Source organism: Lethenteron reissneri, unplaced genomic scaffold (genome assembly GCF_015708825.2).
Source record: "Lethenteron reissneri isolate LAM-NWPU_2019-01 unplaced genomic scaffold, ASM1570882v1 scaffold_1639, whole genome shotgun sequence".
Taxonomy (NCBI): Eukaryota; Metazoa; Chordata; class Hyperoartia; order Petromyzontiformes; family Petromyzontidae; genus Lethenteron; species Lethenteron reissneri.
This window is the reverse complement of record NW_026891376.1, coordinates 1375360-1395428: the sequence shown is the minus strand read 5'-3', so window position 1 is coordinate 1395428 and position 20069 is coordinate 1375360. Positions and strand designations below refer to the sequence as shown.

General features: G+C 46.5%; 1 protein-coding gene across 3 annotated transcripts in view; it reads left to right on the top strand.

The window, feature by feature from the left end:
• LOC133362991 (sialate O-acetylesterase-like) overlaps nucleotides 1-20069 on the top strand; it is a 60298-nt gene that overhangs the window by 7166 nt on the left and 33063 nt on the right. The window contains exons 2-6 of one of the 3 annotated variants that reach the window (XM_061581976.1): nucleotides 3337-3420; nucleotides 5519-5619; nucleotides 5926-6117; nucleotides 8300-8490; nucleotides 16989-17127. In XM_061581976.1, the coding sequence (XP_061437960.1) occupies nucleotides 3380-3420; nucleotides 5519-5619; nucleotides 5926-6117; nucleotides 8300-8490; nucleotides 16989-17127 (664 nt within the window). In that variant the 5' untranslated portion in view covers nucleotides 3337-3379. Of the gene's footprint in view, nucleotides 1-3312; nucleotides 3421-5515; nucleotides 5620-5925; nucleotides 6118-8299; nucleotides 8491-16988; nucleotides 17128-20069 lie in introns of all 3 variants that reach the window. The other 2 variants (XM_061581974.1, XM_061581975.1) reach the window with 2 other exon arrangements.

Here is a 20069-nt window from a genome sequence, read left to right as displayed (position 1 = left end):
TCTGAGCGCGCGGTGGTTTATCACAAGAGGCGAAATCGGTAGTGGTGTGAGCCAGCACCGATCCCTCCGGAACAACAACGCGATCAGGTCCCCCATTCAAGACCTGTATGAAGGGTGCCTGACCTGGGCGCACGATCGTTTGTGCCGCCGCCAAAGAGAAAGATTTCGATACGGAATTCGATGGGGATAATAGCACGCCTTTCGCACCTTTCGCCATCTGAAGCGGTTTTCGGTAACGTAGCGGAATAAGCATTTGCGCTCCCGATGGAACCTCGACCGTAGCCGCAACTACAGCAGTAACTGCGTTACCTGTAGGCGCTGTGGCCAGCAGGGAAGGCAGGAACGCCATCCTACGACCCCCCGGCATTTCCAAACAGTCCTGGTCGACCCGTATTCGCAACGGCATCCGGCGCAGGAAATCCGTACCCAACAAGCATGGAACAGCTAGCGAACGAGAAATTAACACAGGTCCTGCGGCGGTAATATTTCCGATAGCGATGCTCACATCCATCTGTCCGCAGATGCCCATGCTCCCCCCATTGGCGGCAACACACGCATCATTGACCTTACGTATTCTGGACGCAGGAATTGACAACAAATGAAAAATTACATCCGAAATGATGGTAGCCGATGTGCCCGTGTCCACCAAGATACGGACGTCAACGCCGTCGATGGTACCCCGTACCGTTGACGAGCCCGACGCCGCAGCCACAATCCTGCAAGCCAATTTCCTCCACTGTGTAGCAGAGCGTGTCAATGGAGCAGAAGAAGTAAAATGACCCTTAGGAGTGTAAAAATGAGTGCGAGTGGATGAGTGATGTGACACGACCTGCCGGGTGTCCGATTTGTGCCGACTCGCCCGAGGTTGTTGCAGCTCCGCGGCAGGTAGAGAAGATGAAGGTCCCCTCGGCGGAGGAGACGACAGCAGAGGTCGGCAGCGGCAGTCGCGGGCGAAGTGGCCCCGTCTGCCGCACTTAAAGCACGCGGCCGACGTCGGCGGGCGGTCGGACGACCCGGCCCTCGCACGCGGTCGGCCCGTGTAGTCGCCCCGTTGGTCGCGCAGCCGCCGGCCCGGAACCCTATGCGGAACAGCAGCAGCCAGCATGTCGTCGTCGCCCGAGTCGTCGGAGCAGTGGACAACCAGTCGCGGAGACCACCCCAGAGGCGGCCCGTTGATCTCGGGTTTCCCCGTCCACGCCGCCATCTGGTCCCACCGCTTGATATTAAACTTAGCGTCCAGGCAGCGCGCCACCCACCGCGATGAAAGCGGTTCGTGGCCGCACACTGGTAGAGAGATGTTGAGCTCCTGAGACAACTCCAGCATGTGGGAAAGGATGAGAGGATCTAAATGCTCGGCCGTCGCGTCGGGGTAGGCGGCCATGGCCATCGCCATCAACGCCCCCCGATAGGCCAACGGCGATTCCTCCGGTGCCCGGCGACGCGACATACATTTTCTGGTGGCCGATGTCGGCGGGTCGTAAAATTCCGCCATCTCTGTGAACGCGTCCCGCAGCGTCTTCTTCTTGGACGCCGGAATGGAGCGAAAGACTCCCAGAGACACATCATCGAGCAGCGTAGGTAGCGCTCCCAGCGCTTCTTCCTCCGTCCAGTTGACAGATCTAAAAGCTGACTCGAAGCGCCACGTAAAAGCACTCCAATCGCCCCCGGCGATAAATTCTTTTATTTGTGGAAGGCGATGTCTGCGGTGGCAGGCGCGTGCCGCGGGCGTCTCCGGCCCCCGTTCCCGCTCTCCGCTCAGTGCAGACAAAATGGCGTCCGGCGGCCGCGTGGTGGCAGGCGCGCCCAAAATGGCGGCCGACGACTCCGGCGTAGCCGCCCCACCCAAGACGACGGCGTCCTCCCGCGTGGCAGGAACAATGGCGGGTCCCGCTTCCAGAGCAGGATCCCTTCCCGCAGCGTCCAGCTGCTCGGCGATCTGGCGACCCACGGCTGGTGAGGACACCACCGCGGTCACCAGGCTTAGCAGAATTGCGCGCAACGACTCAATCTGCTCCGCCATCAGCCGCCATTCGTCTCTTGGTCCTGCGGTGGTCACATCCTCCCCCGGTCGACGCTGAGAGGCGTCGAGGCGAGCGTCGTCAGCCGGCGGCACCAGGGCTGTAGCTCCCAACAGCTCGTCTTCATCCGTCTTGACCTCTTCCTCCGACAGAGGCACGGGCAGGTTCTTTTTTCTGAGGTGCTTAGACATCTTGACCATCGTCCAAACAGTCGCAGAATTACTTCTGACACCAATGTAATAATCCTCCTGGAGACGGCTTCGGAATCAGTCCTTTATTTCCACTTTCAATACACTTGCTCACTCACTCTCCGTTGCTGGCAGACAACGGAGAGAGGACAGACTACGCACTGAGTCCTCACCGCGCACGTGGCAACCCCAGCCCCCGTCCGCGCGTGACCCTGCTCCTGTTAGTTTCCGTCTGCTCTCGATCGTTCTCTCTCACTCGCTCTTAATACCTTCGTCACGTGGTTCCCCCAGCCAATCGTTCATCGACAGCTTTGACCATTCTCGATGGTTCCCTGTCAATCCCGGGACCACGCCCCTCATCCGGCTCCCCATTAGCTGGGACCCCGAATGGCTGGGCCAATCACTCCTGATGACCTGTCGTGATGACGCATGGGCCATGGTCCCTATCTCAACCCTTATTGGCTACAAGCAGGACCGGCAAGCCAATCCCCACGTGAACCCTCTATGGCTGTTATTACAGGTACAATGGGTACTTTTCGGTTTATCCGGCTTATTACCATTATTATGTATTGACGTTGATCACGTCTCCATGGACGGCATGCTGCTGCTGGTAAGGGCATGTGTTTTATAATATGCAGCATGTGTCCGCGTATCATGTTGGCTTTATTTTTTCGTTTGCCATTTTTTTATTGTAAACAAAATGGCCACCGGCAAGTTTTTAACTTGAAGAATCTACCTCCCGTCGTCGCTCGGCAAGCTTGTTTGCATTGATAGGGGCAACCGCGAGTTGGCATTCTGTGCATGTGCAGATGGCGCTTTGGCACCTGGCTCAAAGTTAACAATAAATCAGCGTACATTGTACAAAGTGTGACTTTATTAGTTAAATTAGACCAAGGGCAAAAACAAATAGGAAGTGTTCATCCGGAGGTTTAGTTTGTTTTTATTGTGTACTTTGTTAAAACGTAAACAATAGTTTGCAGTTGAAAGTGTTACGGAGAAGGCGGATACACACATACAGACAAAAATGCACTTTTATAGATAATATACAGGAATTATAAGGCCGATTTATAAAATTTGTTTGCAACACTCATGTTCACTCAAAGAAGTGATGTTTTTACTGTGAACACCAGAATCCACTTTTGGGGTTCTGTGGAATCTGCAGTCCACGGAGCCATGACGTCACGGGCAGGTCATGAACATCCCGGCAACTCCAGGTAAGCAAGGGGAGCGGCGCTGAAGGAGGTGATGCGTTTCCTACTGCTCTGTCGAGCGTACAACAAGGCACATGCCGGATGTTGAGCTGTACATATTTTACACACATCCCAATACGTCTACTGTGCTGCACGTTAGAGGGGTGATAATTTACGCATTTAATTTGTACTAACATGCATCTTACCACTTGATATATACCCTTATATTGAAATGTAGAGAAACGTTGCGAAGTTATATAATAATGCTACTGTACTAAATTCAAATTGCTGCGTGAATAGTGCCCAGCATATTGTCACTGCAGTGGAAATTAATACAATTCAATACAACGTTTGTTGCATTAACAGTTTTTTCAAGTAAAGTAGTAATTGGTGGCTGAGCAAAGTTACCGCTACTGAATGGATAAAAGCACAACATTTTGCATGTGGGTCTTTCAGGTCCTTATACAGGATTAAAATGTAAGCTCGGAGTCCTCCTGAGTTTTGCCTCGTATCCCAACAGAACACTGAATTCCAAGATATCCAACAACAATTTAAAGTACAGTTTGTACCTTAGTTGCTTTTAGAATATTCAGATAAACATTGTTCCTACGGCCAGAAAATGCTATTATTAGGTGGTTTAATGCATTTCATAAAAGTGAATCAGAACCACAAGACTATGTTTTCGACTATTTGGTTAAATGTAGCAATATACCACGTAATGTAATGAGTCCCAAAATTACACTGGGAATGAATGTGTGTGTCTGTGTTTGCATGGGTGCACATATGTGTGTTGGTGAAAGTGAGCAAGCATGAACGTGAGTGTGCATGTGTTAGAGTTGAAGGTTCATTCATTCGTTTCTCCATCCGCTTGTCCCAGTGAGGGTGGTGGTGGCAGCATGTTAACTCTCCTTTCAATAATCCTTACTAATATCTGCTTCAAATATCATACAGGAGTCCCAGGACTCCCTGTAATGCCACAGTGGCGAGATGTTAACTACCTCGCTCGGTATACAGGAGGTCGTGGGTTCGATCCTGACCCTGACGCCTGTATACAGGGTGTTTAAAAGAAATGTACCCAATTTGAAATCGCTATATCTCTTCAACCATGAACCGCCCATGAATGAAACTCTTACCACTTGAAAGGGCGGGGCATAGAATATCAAATGATTATTGCTACATGCCTCTCCCAGCGCACAAACAGCCCCTAGCCTCAGTCATTCACAAGACACACTGCCTCAACGTTGGATATGTCGCACTGGACCCCAAGACTTGGCGCAATACTCTTGGCCCCCAAGATCCCCAGACATCACACCCTGCGACTTTTAATTGTGGGGATACGTCAAAGACCGTGTTTTTGTGCCACCATTAGCGACTAATCTGGATGACCTCAAAAATTGAATCACGGCAGCAGTAACTTCAGTGGAAAAAGACACTTTGAGAGGCGTTTGGAACGAATTCAACTATCATCTCGATGTTGTCCGTACAGCAGGTGGAGAGCACATAGAGCATTTATTAATGGTTAGTCAAACTTGATAACTCATTAAACCATTTGTAACTTTTTGTGTAATTGTAAAATGTTGCCATCGTGAAATATACTGCTTTGAAATTGGGTCTATTGTTTTTAAACAGCCTGTACAGTATTTAGAGTTTGCATGTTTCTCTTGCCGTAGTCTCGTGGAATGTTCTCGGGGTCCTTCGGTTTTTCCCTCCACATTTAGAATCAACATGCGTTTCAAGTATTTGACTGCTATAAATGTTTTTCTGATAAGCCACCTCGTTGAACTATCATTTGTGGCCAGGTGGATTCTGAAAAAGAGCTATATAGCTCAGTGGGCCTTTCCTAGAAAAATGAAAAGAGATAGTACCTCACCATGGGTGAAATTATTATCTACAATACAAAGCCATCAGAATCAATTGTGTTTATTTGCTTCTCAGGTTTTAGCTGCCACATGTCAAACAGAGAAAGCTGTATACATCACAGACATGCTGTTATATAATCCCCATGTATATTTGCAATCATGAGGTAGCTGATACTAGGAATTTCTAGTGGAATTAACGACGAAGTGGAAAGCAGCATCCAGTCTCTGTAAATCTATGCCCCCACCTGCATTGACGTCAGCAGGAAGAATATTCCTGTACTGGTGGTGGTGCTGTTGGTCCTGATCGAGGCGGCGATGGTGGAGTGCTTGGTGGTGAATCGCATACGTGAACCTCCTAACACCTGTGAGTGCTTGACACAAACCTGAATCTGCCAGCACCCCCTCTACTATCACCACCACCATCATCATTACATCAGCTCCATCTCCGCTTTCATTACTACCATCAATACGACCACCACCATCAATACGTTCCTCACTACCGCCACCGCTACTACATCCACCTCAGTCACAATCACCATTATCACCACAATCATTTCACAACCATCAACACCACCATCACAATGATAACCACCCATTATCACGATCAGCATTATCACCAGCACAATCACAACCGTCATAAACTAACTATTGTCACTATGCATCTCCCCAGCCCCACCTACCTCCACGCTCGTGGTTGAAACGTTCCGCTTGGCTTCCTATTATGGAAACCACATGGTCCTGCAGAGGGGACCGCGTGGTGCCTTCGTGTGGGGGTTCGGGAGCGTGGGAGCCAAGGTGGTCGTGAGACTCTACAACAGGAGCAAGGACTTGTTACAGGAGCACAGGAGCATCGTGTCGGCAGGTCTCTCTCTCCACCATGCTGCAACTTGGAGGCTCTTTATTCATTAGTGACATAAAACATATCCGTTGAGGCGCCCTCGTTTGTGCCAAGCCCGGAGCCAATTGCTCCTTTATCCTTGCATCGCTAGAGGGCCCTGACCCTGGGGTTTGAGTATATAAAATACCGTTATCAAACGAAGATTGTAGTAAGGTCATCAATGTCATTATCGGAATTTATTTATAAGACACAGTAGATATGAGAATAAAAGTTTGATTATAACGCTCACGTTAAAGCTGCTGCTTGGGGTTATTTCATCACTCCCACTACACCAGCCAATCAGCCACTAAGAAGAAAATTCCCATGCAACATTGCCGGCATGACATTATTATTTGGTGCGCTTAAGCTGGTCGTGGTTGAGGTATCATGATTATCGGTAACAATTGACTCACAACTGGTCCTGACCAACCCTCAAATATCTCCTAACTTTAGGATGACAAAGTCTTGATGAATCGCTTATTTACTTGGAGTCACACGATGGGGCGTCATGGTGGCAAGATGTTATCTGCCTCACCTGGTATGCAGGAGGTCATGGGTTTGAACCCGACCCTGATGCCTGTAGATTTGCAGTTTGCATGTTCTCCTGTGGTTCGCGTGGATTTTTCTCCAGATCCTCCAGTTTTCCCCTTCACATTTAGAAATATGCGATGAATTTTGCTGTTATACATTTCCACCTGATAAGCCACTTAGATTAGCTATAATTTGTGGCCAGGTCGCTATCTGAAAAATGGCTATATAGCTCAGTGAGCCTTAAATGGTAAAATAATATTTTTTTCATAGTTTTTATAGTTTAAGTTTAATCTTGAACCAAGCTTACACAATTTTATGGGTATTATAAGTCGTGCTGCGCTCAGGCACCTTGTCTCTTGAGTTGCCACCCAGTTAAACAAATGAATGGAAACAGGAACACACGATGTATGTTGGGCTGTTGGGGCAAGTAGTGTCAATAAGCACCTATTTAGCCTATGTCAGCTATGTGTATGTATATTTCCGGGACCCTTTCGGCCAGAATTCAGATGATAAAAAAGTTGTATCATTTCTAGCAATAATATAGGAGGTGTTAAGGTGTTAAAACACCAAATGTACACACATTACAAAGCGCCAAATCTGCATTAACCACACATAGTTGTGGCAACACGCAAAACATGCTTTGGTAAGCATTTTCCTTAAAACTGGTTGACCTACACCAGAGGCAGCCTATGTAATGCCTTGTCTAACCAGTGCTATAAAACAAAGGTCACGAAAATGTGTCAAGAAAAATAAGTGGGCTTGGGTAGGGCACATGGCTATAAGGGACGATGAATGACGGTCAAGAATAATAATGGAGACACACCCAAAAATAAAATGGGTCCAAGAGGATGCTCACCGAGGAGTTGGAGTGACTAATTCACCTCATGTACCAGTGCTGGATGGATTGTTGCATCACAAAATCATTAATGGTGGCGGTGGCTTGGAAAAGCTTTACACCAGAAATGCTATAATCATGACTGATAATAATGATGATGAAAAATCAATTACTTTCAGGAGGAAAATGTGCTGACCAATGTGGGTAACCAAATTCCTCACAAACGGTTCTTTCACACAAGAGTTGTTAGATTTAACATTTCAGTTGATCAAAGGGAAAAAACATTTTCACAAAGCGCCAAGGCAGCAGTACCCATGATATGTATGCAATATCACCGCTCATTTAGACAGTACCCTTTATGAAACCAAGAGAGAAATAAACACATTGTGAAACATGATACATCGTTGCCTCTTTTGCAAGAGTCATCTGGGATGTTGATTGAAAGCAAAATGGGTCATGAAGGGAAGGCAACGAAAAGCAGGGGTGTTTTCAAGCTCAAGTTAAACATGGGCAAGATGAATCAAAGACCCGAAGACTGTGTATGAGGAAAGGTTTCTCCAGGTACTTATTTTTCTCCCACATGAATTGGCCAATACACCATATATAGAGGACTGCAGAGCTTGGGCAATTGTTGGCATTGGCTCACTCTGTGGCTGCCTTCCTGCTTGTCTATTGCTCCTCGTGCATCTTGGTCATTCTCTCTCTAACTGCGTAAGCGAATATTGGGGGCGCGTTAAAAGTTGAACTAAATATTACAAGGCTAAATGGCGTACCTATGTATGTGTGTCTTTGTGTGTGTAGAGTCACACACGTGGTCCGTGACTCTGAACCCCATGGATGCTGGGGGGCCGTTCTCTCTCAGTGCCACCCAGCGGAGCCCTGTGTGGAGGGGCACTGGGAGGGAAGCGGTGAGGGTTGTGATTCGCGACATCTGGTTCGGAGAAGTGTGGCTTTGTGGGGGGCAGAGCAACATGCAGATGACTGTACAGCAGGTAAGGTTTCTCTTCATCCTCTATTTGCTACCAGCAATTCCCCACTGGCCACGGAATGCGCTGCAGATAGCCCCCACCCCTACCCATAAAGCTCACACCTCTGAGTAGCACGGTTGGCTATGTATGGTGGGAAATAAGTTCAAGATAGAGTACATCCCCTCTTAACGACCACCCCTGTTAATGACTACTCGCTTAACGACGGGCCTCTATAGAGCCCAATGTGTTTGCTTATCGACCATTCCCCTGTTAACGACGGGCTAATGACGAGCACGCGACTGCCAATTTCGGCCAATTGGCGAGATACAAAGTGGTCTGACCAGAACGTGGCCAATCAGCGACGTCCATTCATGAGCCTTGGGGCATTGTTTACATACAGTGTGTCTGCTGTGTTTTGAAGTGAGAACATCTACTCGCTGAACGACCAAATCACTTCACGATCGGTTTTGTGGAATCAATTACCATCGTTAAGAAGGGTTCTAGTGTACATACAATTATTTCTGCACCTCAGGATTAGTTGCAGCTAAGGCCACAGCGATCCTATGTAAGGGTTATAAATTTATAACATCTAGAGCCTCAAACAATTAAAAAACTGTACGTCTATCCAATAATGTTGTTTAAACACCATTACCAAATGGCTCATAAGCACTCGTTTAGAGGCTATAAGTGCACGTTTGAAGTGTTGAGTATCGACTCTCTTGCATGTTGTTTTACATACCTTGCAGTCGCTGTACAACTTGTTAATGAAAATTATTTTTGCTGTGCAATTCTTATCTTATATATATTTACTAGCAGGAAGTACCCGGCGTTGCCCGGGCGAAAAAGACAGACACACACATCGACTTACACACGCTTACAGACATTGACCCACATACACACATATGGACTCACACACATACATACATAGACTGACACACACACATATGGACTTACACACACACATATCGACAAATACACACATGGACCCACGCACACACATATATAGACGCACACACAACACCCTACACACACACATATCGACTGACACACAGACATCGACATTAGATACACACATATAAAGTTACACACACACACATTGACTTTCACACACAAATCGAATCACACGCACATATGGACTAACACACACACATGGACTTTCACTCACACATACATCGACTCACACACATCGATTTAGACGCACACACAATTTATTTTTTATTTTCACTTACACACACATCGACTGACACACAGACACGCACACAAGGACTTAGACACAATAATCGATTAATATTCGCCAAGTAAATTTAGAAATATGAGTTGTTAGCACACAAACAAAAATTGTAATATTTCCAAGGTGATTATTAAAATAATAGGTTTCTATGGACGTGAATGTAGTGAAAGAAGCAATAAATATAAATATTAGTTGTCTGCACACAAACATTATTAATGTAATATGAGCAAGGTGATTATTAAAATAATAGGTTTTTATCAACGTGAGTTTAGCGAAAGAAGCAAGAAAAAAGACCAAAGAGTAAGAAAAAAAATACTTAACATTGCCGTGGTGAGGCCTAGTCCCATGCAGAGCCCCCGGCCTCGCCTAGATTGCCCAGTCGGGCGAGGTGGAACCTTGGCAGGCTGGGGGCTGGGCCACTACCCCCGCCCTTCCCCCCCCCCACCATCCCCTCGCCCGCACTACAATAATAGTATATACGCACTATAATATTAATATCTACAGACTCTATCGTAGTAAGCACACACATTGGGGTGGGGGAGGGGGAACATTAAACTTTGAAGAATTTACTTCAGCGTTTATTTGCATTATGAAGGTGAAAGATAAATCCCCCCCCCCTCCACCGATGACGCATGTGCATTTCCAGGGAAAACCTCCCGTCAGCCGAGTAGTATACTAAATAAATAAATAAAGATACATCGCACTAAATTGCTCATTTAACTAATTAAAAGTTGAGGGATGTGAAAAACGATTAGCGCTTGCCCACCACGGGGCTTACGGCGTGATACCAGCTAATTTTTTCTTACCTAAACCCCACCGTTTGAGAGCCAAATCCTTCGCAAGTGTGCGAACACACACACTGACAAAAATTTTATTTTATAGGTAAGACTAGCGGGAGTACCCGGCAGTGCCTGGGCCAAAAAGACACATCAACTTACACACACACATTGGAACTTTTAGAGCAGGTTGGCAGCAAATGGGTAACTTTGGCACAAAACAAAGAACGCCATCAGGTTGGTATCTTGTGGAGCCAGGGCCTGTTGTTGGTCATTTTCTTCGGTGAAGTAGATGCATTGCCCATTTTGGAGTTGAACTGACAAATGGACGACTGTGGGGGAACGCTCGTGGATGGGGGAGGCAAGAATGATCCAAATGGCCTCATTGCTCCTGATGTATCTTCCTTGGACAAAAAGTGTAACCTCATCCACACTTGGCCTGTCTTTTTGTAAGGCAAAGACAGGCATGTCAAAACCGTTGATGTATTTGCAAACATTTGATGGCTTGCACAGAATTGCAGAATTCCACATGAATGTGGCGCTCGAAGATCTTGAACAGAAGAGAGCAGTCGGGAACGATCCACTGGTTGTCAACCTTCATGTCAGAGTTAGTGGCAGGTCTGAGCGTTGTTTAAAATCTACCATTTCTGCAACGATATGGAGGATAGGCATGGCCTGACTGAGTGTCTTCCAAGAAGTTGCATGGATACTTCTTCGTACACCTGCGGTCTTGCATACATGGCGAAATATGATTGAACTGCCCACATGGGCCATAGACCGTTTGCTTGCAAACCACATCAAATAGGACAGGGTCTTGATGGGGGTCAGGTATCTCAGCACTGACAAATGTGTCAATGTCACTTGAATGAATTATTTCCGTCATCAATAGCAATGAGGAAGACACGTTTTTGCCACTCTATGGTGTGCAAGTTACATGTTGTCTTTCCAAAGAAACCGCCTTCCTTAGTCGGAATAAGCCTGATGAGTTCATCAATTTTAAGTGTGAAGACCCTTGCAATGATGTCATGTGTGTTTGTTGCCTTTTGGTTTGGAGAAAGCTCAACCTGGATGTATGTATCTTGATCCACCGGTGAAGGATGAAGGCAAAATAACGAATCTACCCATATTCTGAGCGTTTGCATGTACGTCAGCAGTGATCGTGTCCCTGGAATGAGCATACTGTTTTATACGAAGGCGTTTTTATTAAGTTGAATGTAAAGAACACACTTAGTAGAATTGGTTGGCGCACCGTAATGTGGTTTCCTCCTTCTGTGTCCATGATCATGAAGGAATATAAGACTTTAGAAGAGACAGTTTTGTGAGGATGTATTTGTCGTGTAGCTTTGATAATTTGAGGAATTTGGACGTGGTACCTATCTTGAACTTGTCAAAGTATAATGGGGTATTGTAGGGCATCATATGCTCTGCTTGTGTCAGGAAATCGTTTTATGGTGTTGTCTTGGTATCGAAGCACAATGTCTCATACCGACTGTGGTGGTACCTGCTATGATTACAGCAATGCATACTGACTGTGGTGGTAAATGTTATCACTAAAGTAGTACATGCTGACTTTATAGCAGTTTTTATCGACTCTATAGCCCAAAGTACTCACCTGACAGAGTGGCGTGGTGATGCCTAGTCCCGTGCAGAGCTTCCGGCCTCGCCTACATTGCCCAGCCGGACGAGTTGGCACCTTGGCAGGCTGAGGGCTGGGCCGCTACCCCCCCCCCCCACCCTCCCCCCGCCCGCACTCCAACAATACTATGCAAGCGCTATAATATTAATATCTATGGACTCTATAGTCGTAAGTGCACACGGTAGGACCAATACCTCTGCCGTTGCTGATCAATGTTTTAACGCAGTGGGATAACACAAAATTGACTTTTCCAAGACCAAGGTACTCTGCAAACCCACCGGCTATTATCAAAGATTTGTTCATGAAGCCATCCAGATATATAAAGACAACTTCAACCGAGAAGATGGGTACAAATTGAGCAATCATTGGAAGGACGTTATTAACCAGGTAAAGTCTTAACAGACTGTGATGTCTCCATCCTACCTGCCCATGTCAGCTGTTTTTTACGACTCTGTGTGTCTTTCTCTCGCTGTCCGTGCTGCCCTGCTTCCTCCCCCCTCCCTTCACTCCCCCCCCCCCCCCCCCCCTGCAGCCGACCCCTCTCCAGTGTTGCTGCGGTGGACCACTTTACTCCAGTGACCCGGGGCTGCTGCGGGGTCCACTTTCTGCCCCGCCTGCTCCCTCCTTCTCTCTCCCCCCCTACTGCCGAGACTGAAATAACCTCGTGCCACGGCAGATCTCTCGCCGACTTCAACAAACATTTTTTCTTGCTGTGGTTGTCCCACCCGATGACGATTGCTTGTGTTGCGATCAAAACGTTGTGATCTATTATTGTTTCTACCTACGTTATATTAAGCCCATACTGGCAACATTTGCATAGCCTACCGTCAAAGTGTTCACCTCGAGGTAAAAAATGTTGAGTTATGCACGTCATGGATAATCATGCTGGCAGTGGGAATATCTCCAGTTTTACAAATGTGAGAGACGATAGTTTCAGAAAGTTTTTTCCCCCCAATTTTAAATTATGAAATTCGCGTGGTATAAAGCTGCATAACGCCTCTCAACATTAATTTATTATGCTTCAGCATCAAGCCTCTCAACATAAATTTAGTATGCTTCAGCATCAAGTGCCCCCTTTATGGTAATCAGTTTTTAGCAGGGGGGTGGGGGAGAAGTCTTCCGTAACGTGCGCCCCAGCGCATCACTGAGCAGATTACAGCCACGACGGCATGCACGCAGTCAGTGCCGGATTAAGCTGGTGTGGAGCCCGTAGCATAAGTTATGAAGGGGCCCTAAATAAAAAGAAACCACAAATATTAAAACACAAATTTGTAACTAGCATAGTAAAGTAATTGTATTTTTTCATTTGCTATACAGCCAGATAATTACGACAAATCGCTAACCTTAAACACAGTCGTTCATAAAAGTTGAAGGCAGTGTAGTACTATGGCAATAGAGCAAGTGCAAAATCACTGAACCGGAATTGATAGCTTGAAAGCATTTAGCGCGGGGCCCTTGAAAGTGCAGTGCCCGTAGCATATGCTACGTTCACGACTCGGATAATCCGGCACTGCACGCAGTAGCGATGATAAACAGCAGTAGAGACTGGACCCACACCTCTCAAAACATCACTCAGTCCCAGGTACAGCACTCGCAGCTTCTGGGGCTGCACTGCTTGAAGCTATCGTAGTCCTGGTTGCGGTTCCTCCCCATTCCAGCAGTAAATCAGGCCCTCTTGCTGCACTCGGTGTGGTTCCTCCAGACTCCAACAGACGATCAGGCCCTCTTGCTGGTGGCTGATGATGGCTGCTGGTTCATCTCTGGCTTGGTTTCCTTCGCCCCTTTAATCGCCGGTAAATTAGCATAATTGGCCTTCCCCACACCCATTCAACTAAAACCCGTCCACCAGCTATCACGGACACCATAGGGAAGCCAGGGATGTGATCCTCAACTTTCACCTCATCACACTGCCTCCCTCCTCAGGAGAGGCAACGTTTGATTTGACTTCATATCCCGCGAGTGTGAAAGAGAAGTTACACTCCGGCTTGCCCTAGGCAGGTACTATTGACATATACTCAAGTAGTCGGCACCAATATTGTCAGCACCTTTAATACTTGCGTAAGGTGTACGGATATAGTTGCAGTGACAATGCACATCAAATCACTCGGTCAATTTCAATTTGTGTTGTTAAGGGAAATGAAGGGCTTGTGATCTGTTTCCAATATGTACTCGCTGCCATATAGGTACATCCAAAACGTATGGACCCCACCCCAATGCTAAGCACTTTTTCTCAATAGTTGAGTACCGTGTCTCCCTTAGTAACAATTTTCGACTGGCATACATCACGGGAAAATTGTCACCATAATTCTCCTGCAGCAGCAGATCAGTTCCCAAACTTGTGTCTGACGCATCTCTATGCAACATGGAGGTTTTCCCTTAATTGGGCAATTTCAGAATTTTGTCTCCAGTGAGACCTCCTCTCAATGTTTCAAAGGCTACACTGGCATCCTCCATCCATTTCAATTGGTTTGGTTGGCAATTAGCGGTCATATTGGTCAGAGGTTTGGCTATTTCAGCGAATCTTGGAATACATTTCCGGTAATATCCTATTAAGTGTAACACGTAGGCTTTTACGACCAATATCATCCATAATACAGGTTTTTTTTTGGTTAGATCACGTAAATATATAAATGTGTCATTAAACCCGTCACCACCGAACACAGACAATTAGTAAGGGTTGTCACGTAAACAGAACATGCCAATTCGTTACTTGTACAGCACACTGGTGTGTTGGAGAGCCAAGCCACAACATTTACAATCCGAGTACGACGTTTCACAAGTAATTACAACAAGCTTCATCAGGCGACAGCCAAATGATGGTACAACCCAATCCGTAATTGCTTGATGGGTTATTCGTCACGTGCTCTGCCTGCTCTCGTTGTAACGGCGTGAGCTCTGATTGATCCCTTACTCTATCATGCCTTTATACCCTTTCTAGTTTTGTCGCACCTGGGATATTACCTACCATGACTTTATACAGAGGTTCCTCTATGCACATGGCATTAACAACTCCTGAAAAGTAAGGGGACATCAATTCAATCTTGTCTATTGAACACGGGCGTGCTCTCCTATCCATTAAAACAGACAGTATTTACCCATTAATTGGGAGTTAGCCATAATTGCTTGTTATAAAACGATTCCACTGCATCCAGTGTCCCCGAGCATCCTTACATGTCTAGGTCCCTGTGGGATATTCATTATTCCTGGTTGCACTAGGTTTTCGGAAATATCTGCCCACATACCCAAAACTGGAATTTTTCCACTACCCATTGATGTGTCAGGCAAGATGCATTTTCCAGATGCCACGCGTTTTCGGTTGACTACATTTAAAGGATGACGTTCAAGAACCTGGGCGTTTCAGGGCAGATGCAGAACCTCATTTTGATGTCAAGCAGAGCCTGCACGGACAAAGTTTATGCCAGCCACTGGAGGGAGTTTTCCTGCTGGTGCATCAAGGCCAGTTAAGACCCACTGTTGTGTGGCATACGAGCTATTGCCAATCATCTCTAGGTAGTGTTTGAGAGCGGAAGCGTCCATAAAACTACGCCTTTCAGATATTTCTGCCATTTACACACTTCTCCGGAGTCCAGGTGGGTTCCTTGGTGGTGATGTCCAGGCTCCTGAGAGCCATGTTTCTGGAGAGGCCTGATAGGCCAGCATCGGTTGCTCCTTGCCAGCCCGCCGGCCTCTGTCTCTATTGGACAGCGGGCTGACGAGGGTCGAAGTAGTTCTTTGTCTTGTATGGGAACTCAGTCAGGGTAAACGCAACCTCGAAAGGCCGACAAGGAACATCCAGTGGCGTTGATGACCCATTCCACCAGAGCAGCGGTAACATTTTGTACCAGGGCATCCAATATGCCATTGCAAATTATTTGTAAGGTAGCGACTTCAAGGTGGCTACATACGTTTTTCAGGCATTACAGACTGGATACGATGGTGGTGCTTGTTGCAGAGGTCCATGGTTCTAATTCAGCAGGCCACCCTGGTTAATACAGCGGATGTCTCTCATCATCTCCAATAAAATGTAGCATACACAGCATCATCACACGCAATACCCCATGTCTCTGTGTCCCTATGTTTCCATGTCTTTGTGTCTCAATGTCCCTGTGTCTGTGTCCCTTTATCTCATGTCTATTCTTTACATGTCTGTGTCCCCATGTGTCAGTGTCTCCATATCTCTGTGTCCCCGTGTCTTCATGTTTCTTTGCTCTATGCCTCTGTGTCTCTATGTCCCCGTATTTCCCTGTCTCTGTGTCTCCGAGTCCTTTTTCCCTGTATTATTCTTCCCATGTCTTTATCCCCATACGTCTCTGCGTGCCATGTTTCCACGTCCCTTTGTATCCGTGTCTATTTTCACGTGTCTCCATATACCTGTTCCTCTCTGTCTCCATGTCCCAGTGTCACTAGGTAGTAAACACAACATTGACCCTAACTCTGGGTCTCTAAATCTTTATGTCTCAGTGTCTATCTCCATCTGTGTCCCCATGTCCCTGTGTCGGCATGCATCCGTGTCCCAGTATCTCCGTGTCTCATTGTCCCATGTTTATTGTTCCTGTAACCGTGTCCCCGTGTTTTTTGTGTCTCAGCGTCCCTGTATCTCTATGCATTTATGTCTCTAGGTCTCTGTGACCCAGTGTATCTCTGCGTATCGATTTCCACACGTCTCTGGGTCTCTGTGTGTCCATGTACCCGTGCCTCCATGTCCTTTGGTCCCTGTGTCTAGTCTTCACATGCCTCCCGTGTCCCTGTTCCACTGTGTCTATATGTCCCCATGTATCTGTGTCACTAGGTCACTCAGGACTAAACGCGAGCTAGAATCTAACTCTGGTTCTCTGTATATGTTCTTCCCGTGTCTATGCCTGCGTGTTCCCATGTCCAGGTGGTGAACGCGAGTTGGGAGCTGGCTCAAGCCGCAAACTTCCCTCTCGTCCGACTGTTTGCTGTCTCCTTGAATACATCGCTCCAGCACCTGGACGACTTCTCATCAGTCGAACTCCCCTGGAGTCTCCCCACAGCGGGTACGTGTTCATAATTTAGCACCTCTCGGAGTTTGACACAGAAAGTCCAGGAATTAGCATATGTGTGGCAAGATTTTAATTATATTGATATCTGGTACCAGTATTGTATTGAGATTTAATACAGGAAACTGCAGTGAGTATAGCCTTCAGCTGACTAAAAAACATGTCCCTGTTCACTCAGTGGAACAGACAGTGAACTTGTTCATATCTAAATTATTTGGGTCTTTCGGTCAAGTCACGTAAAATAGAAAATAATAGATCATGACGTTACGATCGCAACACAAGCAATCGTATTCAGGTGAGAGAGAGAGAGACAGCTGCTGAGACAATGTCTTATTTCGGCCTGAGATGGGTGCATCAAGGTAAGTGGGTGGAGCTAGAGATGGTCTAACCACAGAGGCTGGGGCAGTAGCCTTTGTATTGTGAGAGATTAGCATGATAATGGCTGGGGCAGTGGCCTTTGTATTGTGAGAGATTAGCCTGTCCTGAGATGGGTGCATCAAGGTAGGTGGGTGGAGGTGGAGGTGGTCCAACCACAGAGGCTGGGGCAGTGGTCTTTGTATTGTGAGAGATTAGCATGACAATGGCTGGGGCAGTGGCCTTTGTATTGTGAGAGATTAGCCTGTCCTGAGATTGGTGCATCAAGGTAGGTGGGTGCAGCTAGAGATGGTCCAATCAAAGAAGCTGGGGCAGTGGACACCCAGCCTGTCAATACAAAGACATCCAACCGAGTCATGAAACTCAGAGAGTCAGTTAACATCGATAGAGAGGATGGAAACATCATAGCAATTTAATACTTTACCTAGTTAATCACGTTCTTCCAATGATTGCTCAATTTGTACCCATCTTCTCGGTTGAAGTTGTGTCTATGTTTATATATCTGGATGGCTTCATGAACACATATTTGATGATAGCCAGTGGGTTTGCAGAGTTCATTCGTCTTGGAAAAAATCAATATCGTGTGAGCCCACAGTGTTAAAACAATGATCAGCCACGGCTGAGGTATTGGTCCTACTGTGTTTCAGATCCGCCTTGTGTTCACGAACACGGTCCGGGAAATGTCGCTTAGTTTCCCCAATGTAACTACTGCCGCAGACACAACTCAGTTTGTAGACACGCGGATATTGCATGTCAGGGATCACATCCTTAACAGATGGGATCAGATCACGAATTGTATTTAGTGACCCCTGCTATGTATGGAAAGGTGATGGTTTTGATTGGGTCTTCAGATGTTTTTTCCCCCACGGTTGGGGTGACAGCTTTGTGGATTGTGTGGTCTGAATATCCATTAATCTTGAAGGATTGGTGTACGTGCTCCAGGTCACTGGCTAGGTGGTGCTGGTCGGAGGTGCAACGGGCCCTATGGTGTAGGGATTTGATGAGATAATTATTCTGGGCTGGATGGTGGTGGGAGTCAGGTTTTTAGATAGACATCTATGTGGGTGGCTTTCCTGTAGACAGAGTGTCCCAGTGATCCATCTGGTCTCTTTTCGATTAAAACATCCAAGAAGGCTAACTTGCCATCCTTTTCTACTTACATGGTGAATTTGATGGCTGGGTGTTTGGGATTTATGTGCTTGAAAAACTGGTTCAGTGCTAGCGGGCCATGTGGCCAGATGACGAACGTATCATCTACGTATCTCTTCCACAAGGAAGGACGTAGCGTGGATGCCTGGATGACATCTGTCTCAAATTTTTCCATGAAAATATTGGTGACCACTGGCAATAAGGGAGAACCCATTGGGGTACCTTCATCTTGTTTGTAGAATGTACCATTCCAGGTAAAGTAAGTGTTGGTGAGACAGTGTCTCACCAGGGTTGGTACATCAGCATTCAGTCCTTGTTGGACCAAATCTTCAATGATTGCAATGGTGTAAGACACAGGAACTTTGGTGAAAAGAGAGACCACATCAAAACTTACAAGCAAATTACCTGGAGATAATGAGATTTCTTTAATAAGAGAAACCAAATGAGCTGAATTAAGTACAGCTGAGGTGGTCTTGTCAGACAGAAATTGGGCCGGTGTGTAGGTGTGTGAGTTAATGATGTAGATGATAGGACGGAGTGGTGTACCTTCTTTATGGATTTTTGGTAAGCCATAAAATCTGGGTGGTCTAGCAGCAGAGGGTTTTAGAGAGAGCCGCTTGGTTGGTTCGATTAAAGATGTCGAATCAGTGATGATATTGTTGGTTTTCGCAACCAGGTGGTTTATAGGATCACTATTGATTTTGGTATATCTCTCACCTGAAGACGATTGCTTGAGTTGCGATCGAAACGTTGTGATCTATTATTTTCTATTTACGTGACTTGACCGAAAGACCCAAAGTGTATGAATTCCTGCAGTCACGAACGCATTAAAGCAAGATTGTTCGTATTTATTAGACCCGTTTTGCCATTTTGTCGATGATAAAAATGACTTTACCTTTTCTGGCAATAATGCAGGTGTTAAGATGTTTAAACCCAAAATAGACACCTATTACAAGGCACCAAGTGTGTATTAACCACAAATACTTGTAGTAAATCATGCAAACAAAATTGCATTGGTCATGTATGCATTGTCATCGAAATTCAATGGCCTAAACCAGAAAAAGCATATTTTATGGCTTTGTCTCACCGGTGCTATAGACAAAAGAATGCCACAAGGACGATGCAAATGAAAAAATATTAATAGCTTAGGTTAAGTAGTTATATCTACTGCACCTTTTTTGCAAGTGTAGTGACATCGGGAATGTCACTGTATGGTGCCGGCCTGAGAGGGCCACGGCACGCGATGCACTGTCATCGCATACACCCCATAGGCGGGTGTAGTACCAACCCTAGCGGGGCTTGGTGTGCGCTGGGATAGCGCGGGCACTACACATAGCATGTAGTGCGGCCTCCCACATGGGGGAGTAGGAGAGTATCAGCCCAGGGGCAGGGTTGCCCCGAGCCAAGGCACTCTG